The sequence below is a fragment of the Mus pahari genome, unplaced genomic scaffold (genome assembly GCF_900095145.1).
Source record: "Mus pahari unplaced genomic scaffold, PAHARI_EIJ_v1.1 scaffold_13260_1, whole genome shotgun sequence".
Lineage (NCBI taxonomy): Eukaryota > Metazoa > Chordata > Mammalia > Rodentia > Muridae > Mus > Mus pahari.
The window spans coordinates 874-13,874 of NW_018393747.1; the positions used below are offsets into that span (position 1 = coordinate 874).

General features: G+C 41.2%; 1 protein-coding gene across 1 annotated transcript; it reads right to left on the minus strand.

The window, feature by feature from the left end:
* Positions 1-1,858: 1,858 nt before the first annotated feature.
* On the minus strand, positions 1,859-6,417 carry LOC110315713 (60S ribosomal protein L39-like). Its single transcript, XM_021189705.1, has 4 exons — positions 6,390-6,417; positions 6,202-6,278; positions 2,299-2,302; positions 1,859-2,197 (listed from the first exon to the last, which is right to left on the minus strand). The coding sequence occupies exon 4, from the start codon at positions 2,170-2,172 to the stop codon at positions 2,017-2,019; it is 156 nt and encodes a 51-aa protein (XP_021045364.1). The 5' UTR covers positions 2,173-2,197; positions 2,299-2,302; positions 6,202-6,278; positions 6,390-6,417; the 3' UTR covers positions 1,859-2,016.
* Between the last annotated feature and the right edge of the window lie 6,584 nt (positions 6,418-13,001).

Genomic DNA, 13,001 nt, shown 5'->3' on the forward strand with positions numbered 1-13,001 from the left:
GGACTATTGATGCTGGTTAACTGGAGCTAAAAAATTAGTGGTGATTAAGAAAAGTCCACCATCATTGAGGTGAAATCTTCTGGGAGGTGTTTTTTGAGCACACAAAGAAGCCATGTTCCAGATATAGCCAAAGTTGTACCTCATGCTGCAGTGGGACTTGGTAATGTGTAAGAGTCACTCAGGTATTACTGGGTTTGAAGGCACAAAGGGGTCATGAAGAACAGCTGAGGCTTAGCACTGTGAGAGGCCATGGAAGGCCATTGGTGAAGGTGCAGCCTCAGTTGCAGTTGATGGCCCAGGACTGAAGGTCATGCAAAGGAGGCTTGGCACCATGAAGAGAGCCTATGAGAGGCTATTGGTGAAGCCTAGTTGCAGTGTTTTGGAGATCCCAGTACCATGAGATGATCACCAAGAACAGCAGCAGCAGTAGAGTACAGGTAACTGGAGCCTAGAAGACAAGGAGTGTACAATTAAGGGCAGGGCTGGAGAAGTGACCCAAGCCCTTGGAGGAGCCCAGAAGATTGTGAGTGGATCCCAGACATTGGACAGTTTGAGTTTGATTTTGCTTCTGATTGTGACTGTGCCTTGATATTTTTCCCTCCTGAAGGAATAAGATATTTTAGAACCCACAGTTAAGAAACTTTGAATTTTTAATTGACTCTTGAATTTTAAAAGATATTGGGTATTTTAAAGGGATTGAACTTTTAATATGGGACTCTTTAAAGTTATTTAGATCTTGGGAATGAGTAAGAAAGTAATGATTGAGGCTTAATAGTGATGTGTTTTTATGTCAAATTGACAAGGGGTCAATTGTGCTGACTGGTTTTGTGTGTCAACTTGACACAGGCTGGAGTTATCACAGAGAAAGGAGCCTCCCTTGAGGAAATGCCTCCATGAGATCCAAGACATTTTCTCAATTAGTGATCAAGCGGGGAGGTCCCATTGTGGGTGGCACCATCCTTGGACTGGTAGTTTTAGGTTCTGTAGTAAAGTAAGCTGAGCAAGACAGGGGAATCAAGCCAGTAAGTAACATCCTTTCATGGCTCTGCATCAGCTCCTGCTTCCTGACCTGTTTGAGTTCCAGTCCTGACCTCCTTTGGTGATGACCAGCAGTGTGGAAGTGTAAGCTGAATAAGCCCTTTCCTCCCCAACTTGCTTCTTCGTCATGTTTGTGTAGCAATAGAAACCCTGACTAAGACACCAGGCATACATTTCTATACAATTTGTCCCTGTCCTCAAGGTTATTTATTAATTTAAGCCTGATACTTAACTGCCACCTCCTGCTTTGTGGCTCTTGTAGGCACATTAATCAAAACTAAAAACAGCTTTGGCTTTCACAAAAATTGCAGAAATCACTAAGGGATTAAAGAGCACCAGAAGCATCTACAGAGAAGTCAGAAATGTGCCTAGAGTTGAAGGCACTTATCTTGGAGACAAAATAGTCCTATCCTGGAACTAGCTTTGTAGGCCAGGCTATCCACAAAGTCACTGAGATCCACCTGCCACTGCCTCCTGAGGCAACAGCTGCTTTTTAACCTTTGTTAAATACAACACAGATCAAGGACCAGAGAGCAATTATTGATTGATAAAGAAATAATCTAATTTCAATTGTCACATGAAATGATAGAGAAAATGAGTCTTGACAAGTAAGTTTCTTTTTACTTCTGTCACTTAGGTTTGGAGTCCTCCAATCATTGAGAAGGCTAAGGAAGGAAGACCGTGAGTTTTAGAGCAGTCTGGACATGTCTCAACCCCAAACTACACAAACAAGATCCAGGGTATTGCTCACTGATAGAATACTTGTCTATTATGCAAATGTTCCTGAACCACAAAACAAACAAAATAAGTTGTAACACATAAGCAAAAGGTTTCACGTATTTATTTCTGAACTACTGAATGAACTAACTAAAGCACAGAAAGAAAACTTATATTCCTAATAAACACACTCAGTTGTCCAGACAATGGTAATGTTGTAAACTTGATACAGTAAGTTACAGCATAAATACGTGTGGTTCCTTATAGACCCAATTTGGTTCGTCTCCAATGTCTCCGCTTGGAGTTGTACATGATTTTATTGCCAGTTTTCATCTGAATCCATTGTGGAATGGGACGATTTTGCTTTTGTTTCTTGGCCAGGAATCGCTTGATCCTGAAGGTCTTGTGAGAAGCCATGGTGAAGAACCAAGTCAGACAGGCACTAAAAACAAGAAACGAAAGAGGCAATCAAAAGAACAAGCAAGTGAAGCACCCACAATAGTTGATCCAGAAATGGTGGCTATACACACGCACACACAAAACTCCACTAAGAATTCAACCAATAAATGAACATATAGTCCTTAAGGTCATCATGTGCTATGATACCCAGCCTAACAGAGAAAAAACAAAAACACAGGGAGTAGGGAGGGAAAAGAAGCTTCCCAATCAGTCAATTCATTCAGGCAAAGATTTTGATAATCGGAAAAAGGGTTGTACTAAGTAATTTTCTTCAGGTATCAAGAAATTGGCAGAAATATATTCTAAGAATGACTTAGGAAACTTGTCCTATGCCATGTAAAGAATTTTATAACCTTACTCTTATGACATTTAAAGTACTTTCTCAAACTGTATTACCTTTATGTGTGTGCATAATTTTTTGCTAGTATTTAAAAATCTTTTGAGTGCTAAAATTATCACCTATTTTTTTTTTACTTTACTATACCAAAATTAGTTTTAAAAATACATTAAGCAAGAATACCAACTAATTTTGATAATGCAATGATTTAATTTTATTTGAATAATTCAAGTACACTACAAAATAAAAAGATGAGCCAGGCATGGTAGTGTATATATGCTATTAATATCAGTATTCAGGAGGCAAGAGGAACTCTACTGAGTTCAAGGCCAGCCTGGTCTATCTACACAGCAAGATTCCAGCCATCTTGCCAGTGAGGGCTATAATGTTAGAACCCATCTTGGGGCAGGGTGAAAGACAAAAAGGAGAAAGATCTTTTTCTTCTGTTTTCAAAATAATAATTTGAATGGTGTAAAAGATAGTTGAAAAATAGAGACAGAGAGTACTTGTTCTTCCAGAAGATCCCAGCTCAGTTCCCAGCACCCACATGACAGCTGACAAACATCTGTAACTCCAGTTCCAAGGGATCTAACACCCTCTTCTAACCTCTGTGGGACCAGGCACAAACAATGCACATGCGTACATGCAAGCACTCATACACATTAAAATAAATGTAAAAACAAAAATTAAAGGATACAGAGCTGCTGAAATTCTCCTTTATGACAAAGGCACCTTCTCCTAAATAACTTTTCCCACACATGATCTACTTTATCTTTGAGATTTTTATATTAATTTCCTTGCTTTTTCCACTGGAAAAGAAAAATGACTGATTTACTGAGCACAGATTCCCCTAATGTGCCATTTGTGGTGGTTTCACTAAGAATTCATCCCACCCATCTCCACAGCCTCATGTATTTGAATGGTTAGTCATCAGAGAGTGGCACTACCTTGAAAACAATTAGGAGGGATAGACTCATTGAAGGAAGTGTGTGTCACTGTAGGTAAGCTTTGAATTTGATAAGCCTACACCAGACCCAGTGTCTGTCTCTGCTGACAAATGAGGTTGTAGTGTAATATCCAAAATAAGTTCAAGACCACCTAGCCACTTCCTCTCTGAAGGGGCTTTCAGAAACATAGCAGTCAAAATGACTGAGTCTACAGATTAAAATGAGCTGTTCTCAGAAAAATAACCCTAACAAGATAGCATTTCCCAGAGAAATTCCCCCTATCCCACCCCACACTGAATTCTGGAAGAAAAAAAAAAAAAAAAACAACAAGGGCAGGCAGAGTGAGGGACTAGGCCAAAGTGTTAGTCACCCTATACAAACCAACCAATGCCTGAAAAGGTTACTTGCTACACCAATGAGAATAAGCCAGCTACCCTGTTGCCCAAATCTGCCCCTTATAAGGTATAAAAAGTATGTTCTTTCTTTGTTCTGGGTCTCTCCTCTGGCCTGCATGCTGAGGAGGGGGGGTGTCCCCAACATGTTGGAATAATAAAAAATTCTCTTGCGGTTTGCAGCGATGGTGGTCTCTATGGTCTTTGTGAGTGAGGGTCTTTTGACAAACTCCAACATTAGCTCTTACCTACTCTTCTAGCACCTTCCTATATCCCACCATGCTCCTGGTCAAGATGATAATGAACTAAGCCTCTGAAAATATATGCAACCCCCCATTTTTATGCCAGTTGCCTTGTTCATGGATCTCTTCACAGCAATAGAACAGGCCTAAATCCCAGCATTTGAAGAATCAGTAAGAACAAGAACTACAGGTCAGGATGAGTTATATAAGCCTTTGCATGGGAAAAAAAAACTAATAAGATTATTAAGTGGAATTAACAGCTGAGCTTAGTATATTGATGTCTATATGTAATCAGGACCCTTGGCAGTTAGAGGTGAGAGGATCAGTAAGTGGTTCAAGGTCTGGCTTGGACAGTATGAGATTTTTTTTTTCTGTCATACCCAATCAAGGAAGAATGGAATTAAATTTCACCTTCCATTTATCTCAGAGATCTACTTACTGCTTGCCTTCCAATTGACAGGTGGGATTAAAGGCACATGCTACCATGCTTCACTTATGGGTATATTTTGAAACCAAAATAAGTCTAGTCATTGTAGCATTGTTATTGTTTAAATTGCTTGTGAGACGGTCTCATGTAGCTGGTATGACCTCAAATTCTCTAAGTACGAGAGATGCCTTTAACTATGGATCCTCCTATTTCCCTTTGTATAAACTAGTGAATTTCAGCCTTGCCCTTGCCTGGTGTGCCATCTGAGAATAACTTCAGAAGCATGTCCTTTAAACAGAAAGATGCCACTACCAAAAGTCTCAAAATGCTAAAACTATACAAAAAGAAACAGTACATTAAGTCCATACGGGCACAAAGTCATAACAAAACCATCTCAAAACAAAAGGTCCCAAACATACTAAACACACCAAATGAATGTCTTAGCATCTTCAACTGGATCCTTTTTAAAAGCCTGCCATGGTGATAGTACCACTGATCTATCATCAGACCACTGAGTATGTGAGTCTGACAGGGAATTTCCAGCCCTGTGTACTGACCAACCAGATCTGGCCCTCCATCTCACCTAAAAAGCCCCATGCCTCTGTGGCTTAGATCAGCTTATTCTGCAAGCCTCCAGCAGGTCTCCAAATGTGTTCCTTAATATTTTATTTGACCAATTGCAATGACTGTTTGCATTGGAGTGATTCTACCATGTATCAAAAAGTATGAAAAGTTGTCATCTCTGCCTTCATTTTCTGTCTGATTTACTTTGGTTCAGACTCCTGCTTGACTTCCAAAGGCACGGTAATCACTCTGAGGATCCTTCTTCCTGCATCACATCTCTAAAAACTCATGTTGGCAACTACTTAGGCTTTAATGCGCTTTGGAGGACACTAGAATCAGGGCCCCCCCAAGATACACATAATCAAACTTGTATAAAGCTAAGGACTGAAACTGTAGTACTCTTTAAATACTAGTCAGGGGAACAGGACCTGAGCCATATCTCTGGCCCCATAGGAAGACGAATTGTGTAGAAGGTTCTAACTAGATATCTAAATCCTGTTCAAAGCCCCAAGCATTATAACTGTCAAAGCTGAGACTCTCTAATACACAAGGGGCCATCACTAGTCCCTTCTGTAAAATCAATCCAAATGGGGCTGCAGAGCTGAAGGTGTATCTTGGGCAGCAGTTGTGTAGCATACAGGAAGTCCTAGGTTTAATCCCGGTCTGTGGCAGTAATTGTGGTGGCGCACACCTTTAATCCCCAGCACTCGGGAGGCAGAGGCAGGCAGATTTCTGAGTTCGAGGTCAGCCTGGTCTACAAAGTGAGTTCCAGGACAGCCAGAGTTATATACAGAGAAACCCTGTCTCGAAAAACCAAAAAGAAAAAAAAAAAAAGGAATTGTAATTTTAGCGTTGCAGAAGTAGAGGTGAAAGAACTTTTCACCTCTACACAGTCAAAGTAAAAGTGGATCAAGAGGACAAAATCATTGGAAATGTTTGTAAGGGAAACAAAGGGGCCGAGGAAAGGGAAGGGGACCACAACTCGGGAGAAAACCCACTACAAAGACCTAAAAGGAAAATTGCTGGGCTTTAAAAAAAAAAAAAAACCAACTAATTGCCATATAGTATTTCCTCTTACCTCTTCCTGGCGAGTTTAAACCAGATTAGAACTTGGAAAGGCAGGGTGGATTTGAGCGCCTGACTCTGCCAGGTTTCCTAGAAAAAAACAAAAAACCGAAAGTTTCCTTAGCAGTGAGGCACAGGCCTTGAGCCCCAAAGCTGAGGTGGTAGCACCAGCCCAGGCCGCAATGCCACACAGTCACCCACCTGTGAGCCCTGCACCACGGGAGCCCCGGACCAGAACAGCCGCACCGACTGGGGCTCGGCAGTTAAAAGAATGGCGACCACCGGAAATCCGGAAAGGCCAGGCGGCTAGGGAGCGGCGGTGGGTGTGGTTAAGTACATAAGTACGCAGGCGCGGATTACATAAAGCAAGCGCTTCCGGGTAAGGCAGATTCTGGGGTTGAGTCGTGGTGCCTTGTGCTTGCAAGCCTTCCCAGGATGACCATTAGAACTGTAATGCCTTAGGAGCTTGGGATCCAGAAACTGTCAAATAGTCAAATACTATTGTGCCGGACAGAAGTGTTCACCTCTCAAGTATAACAGGAATGCCGCTCTCCACCCCCAAGACTCAAAATACTTACTAGTTGCGAATTATCTGAAGATAGAAAGGTCGCAGACATGAAAGGAGATAAAAAATTAACATGTCATGTGCCGTAGTGGCTCTTGTTCATAATCCCAACATTTGAGAGGTAAAAGAAAAAAGAAGTTCAAGGTCACTCTTGGCCACACAAAGCAAATGCCAAGTTAGACAGGGCTGCATAAGACCCTGCCTCCAAAAAGCAAAATCACTTGTCAGAGCCACATGTATCATCCATGCCCGTAATTAAGTCCAGGAGCTCAGACTGACAAAGCTTGTAAAGAATCCGGCAAAGGCTTCTGATCTCAAACCCATATTTTTACAGAACCCACATAAAAATGGCATTCTGTCAAGGATAGTTCTAAGGTCGAGTCAGTCGCATTTGGTTTCGGGACTCTACGGACATTTTGTTACAGCTCCTGTGTCCAGTGTCAGCTGTGTTTTCTCTGACTCACACCATGTTGTCTAAAGATAAACTGGTCCCTATTAAAGGATAAAAATATCTCCATCTGACATGGATGCTTCCCACTCTCAACAGAACCTGATGGCACAGATGGCTCCTATATGAAAGAAACCATGACTCAAAGATAGAATTCAGCACAAATGCTCCTTATCTAAGCCAGTAAGTTTTCCACTGGACACCACCCTGATAGTCATTTCTTCCTTCAGAACCCACAGAGCCTCACCCTGATGTACCTCCGTACCCAACCTTAATTCTCTTGGACAGCTTGTCTTTCATTGTATTAGTGGACTGTCTGCTTCTGGTGAATTGGAGTTATGCTCATGATTCTTTGTCACATGGTCCCAGGGTTATTTGGTGGGTAATTTCCAAGCAAGGATTGGTGGGATTTCAAGTCCTGAGCTTGGGTCAAACTCAGGGATTGGTAGGATTTTGTTTCTTGGCCTTTGTGCCTGGGGTCAAGACAGGATCAGGGTGCTTTTCCTTTGGCCTTTCCCTGCTACATTGCTCAGATACATAACTAAGCCAATAGAAAGTCTTTATTAGCTAGCTGGTGATTATACTGGGTGTTCAGGAAGCACAAAAACTATATCTTGGGTTGACAAGAACAGTTACCTGGAAACAAAACTACAGAATCCCCAAAGCACGGTTATACATTTAGAGACTCTCCCAGAACTATGAACGTTGATGGATTAGGCCTTTATTTTTGTTTTGGAGGGTGATACTGTCTACATGCAGAGTTTTAATAGTCTGAATGGTGTTGCAGTAAATCTCTTTCCAAATATTCCTCAGCAATGAAAACACAACACAGTTAATATGATTACATACTGTACGCCTAGATTAGGTAGATCTATTGCTATACTACCATCTTCCACAGTTTATGAAACCTTTTGGAACTTGTGGTTTCTCCAGGCCATGTGCTTCTGCTCTGATTTTCTTCTTCCTCCTCCTCTGCATCCTCTCTCTCTTCCACTTTCTCCTTCCTCTCTCTCTCCCCCCTTCTGCTCCACCTTCCCTTTTATCTGCCCAATCACCAGCTCTCCTTTATTTTACGCATTCAGCTCTCCTTTATTTTACACATTAAGGGAGGCAGGTTTACAGGAAATCCCTGAGTGCTGACTCATTCCTTGTTCACAACCACTCACAGAAGAAATTTAACAACAAATATAATTAGTCCCAGGGCTATCCACAACATTTCCCCCTTTCTGTCCAATTAAAAGACTATTTTATCTCAGCTATAATTGAACATAACTTACTAATTTGTAATTTATAAAGTACAGGAGACCTAACACCCAGTCCATCATCTTTGTTAATTAAACAGAACCTCTGTCATCTATCTTACTTAAAAGACATAATTCTACATCTGGCTATGTCTTGCCTTTAGATTGAATGCCATCTGAAAACCAATCTCTTAAAAATGTTCTTCTCAAAGTAAAAAGCCCATGTTGGCTAGGACACTATGTAATTTTTCAACCCCATCAGAAATCCAAGAACGACTGATATTAACTGAAAATATATTGAAAGCCTAAACCAGCTTCCAAAACTTAGCCAATCCATAGACCACTGATCACTTGGACAGGCCCTTACTTCAGCATGTTGGAGCATCGGTCTTCAGCATACTGGTCAGAGAAATCTGACAGACTTAGAGAAACAGGCATATTAAGGACTAGCCTNCTCTGTCTCGGCAGAATCAAGCTGTCCTAGCCTGTAATTGTGTCCTTTCTNTGGACAGTACTATGTCTGTAGATGAAATGAGGCAATTCTTGCCTAGTGGCTGTTTCCCCACAACTGGAGTAACTCAAAGATGCTCAGTTTCTTCTTTAAATCCAAGACAGGGAAAGCTGTCAGGAGCAGACTGGTCTCAACAACAACTGAATAAATAACATTAAACGTCACACTCTGTGGACTTCTGACATTTTTGAAAACCAGCTATCTATGTAAATTAATCTAGACTGTTCTGTTAACTACTCTCAGCCATTTCTAATTAAAATAACTGAGAACACCCTAACAATAAACTCAGAGCCATAAATTTCCTATTTGGCCCTTAACACACAGGCTTACACATCTCAGATCTGTTTATAATAACAGCAATAGAAGGACTGGGTTCAAGCCTTGTAAAATTTTTAGTATCAAAGACAATCTATAATAACGACCCCCAGCCCCAACACGTAGGGAACTGGGACGATGACTCTTCATAACTTCTTCAAGCTGAATATGGACATTGAGATATTTTAAAGGGAGGGGGAAGGGTAGGGAAAATGGGGGAGTTGGTTGGCCTTAAGAAGGCCCCACTGATGATTGTATTAGTCTCTGATGTCTGTGTCCTGACTGGATCCAGATGAAAAAGCAAGACATCAAGAGTTCAGGCAGGTTCAGCATGTCTGACGATGAAATTCATCAAGGCTGTATATTCTGTAATATATAAATCTCAAAACAAAATTTTAGTATTATCAAGATAACCTTTTTGTTTGACTCGCTGGAATCTAGTTCTCAGGGGGTCTCCCTCTATCAAATCTGATCCATATAAATGTGGAAGGTGTAAATATCTTAATCACCTTTTCCAAAAATACAAAGACAAAAGCTTTTCCCCAAATCAGCATATCCTTCAGCTGGTAACCAGGAAAACCTGTAGCTTGCCCTCTGTCCCAAAGGAACAATAAAACCACCACGATACTCAAAATCACACACATTTTAGCCTATTTAGGCCTTTCTAATTTGTCATGTCAGGATATTAACCCAAAATTCCCGTGGAGCCCACCTTAAACAGAATATGAGTCTCCTGCAGACTTTATTATACCATATTTCAAACAGTTGATTCACATTTCTATTTTCCTTTCTTTTTCCTTTTCCTTTCCTTTTCCTTTCCCTCTTTCCTTTCCTCTCCTTTCCTTTCTATACCTGCTTATAAGAAGCAGCTTGTCAAAACAGGATTTAACCCCCAAATTCCCATGGGGCCCATGTTTATCAGAATATGAGTATCCTGTAAGACTTATTAGGGCACTCTGTACTTTGAGCCACAGACATTTATTTAATTAATCCCCTTTATAATATCTATCTGTTATGCTCTCTACCTAGAGCCACAGACTTGTATTAATTAATACCTGTTTGTTGCAGGCAATTATTAGTGCTCTCTCTACTTGGAGTCAGTGACTAATATTCCCTATCTAATTCTGAACATGAAGTTTCTCATAATTAATAAGCTCTTTGCCTAGAGCAGCCATCCTGTCTGTTGTGCTCTCTACCAGGAGCCACAGGCATTTATTTAGTTAATACCTATTATAAATCTGTTATGTTCTCTATCTAGAGCCACAGACTTCTATTAATTAATACCTGTTCATAGCAGGTGATTATCACTGCTCTCTCTAGGAGACAGAGACTAATACTCCCTAGCTGGTTCTGAACCACAGGTGAAGTTTCCCATCTTTAGGTACTATACATACTCATAAGAGGCAGCTTGTCAAACCAGGATTTAAACCCAAAATTCCCGTGGAGCCCATGTTAGACAGAATATGAGTCTCCCTTAAGACTTATCTGAGCACTATATCTTTATACCTTCTTCAAGTATCAAAAGGTTATATTTCCCTCTGTATAGAAATGAATTACCGGGTCCATCCTCCTTTGTACTTTTGTCTCCAAATTATTTATTCACAGGGAGAAGCTGAGTGTAAAAAGATCCAAGTTGTCTGTGTCCCAGTTTGGAGATTGGAGGGGTGGGAGGACAGGGTGGGGAGTGAAGGATGCAGGGAAGCAAACACAGAAAGGCTCTCTCAGGCATAGATGCCTCTCTGCTGTTTTCTGTAGGCCCTTTAATTCTAGTCAGCTTCAAATCCATACTGATACAGCCTAGGTCACTGCCCAAGCCTCATTCAAGGGTTGAGGGTCAGTGTATTTTTATCTCAGGGTAGTTGAATTCAAATCAATATGTTGGGCGCCATTTTGTTGTGTTAAATCTCTTCCCAAATATGCCCCAGCAATAAAAACACAACACAGTTAATATGATTACATACTGTACGCCTAGATTAGGTAGATCTATTGCTATACTACCATCTTCCACAGTTTATGAGACCCTTTGGAACTTGTGGTTTCTCCAGGCCATGTGCTTCTGCTTTGCTTTTCTTCTTCCTCCTCCTCTGCATCCTCTCTCTTTTCCATTTTCTCCTTCCTCTCTCCCTCCCCCCTTTTCTGCTCCACCTTCCCTTTTATCTGCCCAATCACCAGCTCTCCTTTATTTTACACATAAAGGGAGGCAGGTTTACAGGAAATCACCTGGTGCTGACTCATTCCTTGTTCACAACCACTCACAGGAGAACGGAATTAGCATCAAATATAATTAGCCCCAGGGCTATCCACAACAGAATGGTACTTCCATCATGGAGTCAGTTGTGCTAAGGTATGGGGACCTACTAAGTTCAGGGAGCCTGTTACAGCTCCTTCTAATGTACTTTGCAGCCTGTTTTCTTAGTCTGCATGTCCTACATTTACTGCTCTCCAAATAATGCACCTAGCTTCCTATTCCAATCTCTGAACACTTGTAATGATGAAATTAAATAAATTCTATTCAAGATATCTCAGGATTTCTGAGTATACAGAATAATGTTAGGTCCAAATTGGGCTACCAAGTGGCAGTGTTGTTGACAATGTCCTAACAGGACTCTGACCTTGTAACAGAAGGATTGATATTGAGTAAGCAGAAGGCTGCATTCAGCATTCCGAAGGACTAGAGTAAGGCAGGTCTCTATTTACCAGGTAAGCCACTACTTCCCTTATCCATGGACTTAGTTTGGTTTTCCATAGCTGTGAAGAGACAGCATGACCAAGGTAATGCTTATAAAGGACAACATTTAATTGGAACTGGCTTATAGTTTAGAAGTTTAAGTCTATTATCATCATGGCAGGAAGCATGGCAGTGTGCAGACAGGCATGGTGCTGGAGGAGCTGCTGAAAGTTCTACATCTTCTTCCAAAGGGAACAAGAAGACTCTCAAAGCCTCCTACCACAGTAGTACACTTCCTCCAACAAGGACACACTTTCTAATAATATCACTCCCTATGGACCAAGTATTCAAACACATGAGTCTATGGAGGCCAAATCTATTCAAACCACTACATGAACCCCAGTGGTCAACTATTTTGGGCGAGGGCATCTAGTTCATGATGAACTCAGTTTGCACTAACTCCAAGGTTTTTCTGGCCTATACTTCTTCTCCTGGTACTAACTGTCCCCTCAAAACTGACAAGTCTTTCCCCACTGCCTGGTGTTCTTTGTCTCCTAAAGACAGCCCAGCAGTTTGATTACACAAATAAACTTTCTTTCTACTCACAGAGTGGTTTGGTTCAGTGGTTTTACTGCACACTCTCTCTCAGATGGAAAGGCTGGTCTGTCCTGCACTCAGCTGTTGGTTGTTTCCAAGACAGGTGTCTACTAATGCACATTTAGAGATATCTTGCCATACTGGTCATTGTTGGGCTTCATAGGCATCACAGCTGGGTAGGAGTAGAAATTTAACCACTGTTTGTTCAGAAGAACAAACAGCAAAACATTATAATACCCCACAGAGCAGAGTTCAGATAATTGTGGTCTGTGCCTTAAATATTCCAGCCCTTATCTTCCACTTTTGTAACAGCTCTGTATTAGTTAGGGTTTTACTGCTGTGAACAGACACCATGACCAAGGCAAGTCTTATAAAAACAACATTTAATTGGGGCTGGCTTACAGGTTCAGAGGTTCAGTCCATTATCATCAAGGCAGGAGCATGGCAGTATCCAGGCAGGCATGGTGC

Excerpts from the sequence above, each read along its gene's own strand:
- LOC110315713 (XM_021189705.1), bottom strand. The coding sequence starts at position 2,172 with ATGGCTTCTCACAAGACCTTCAGGATCAAGCGATTCCTGGCCAAGAAA.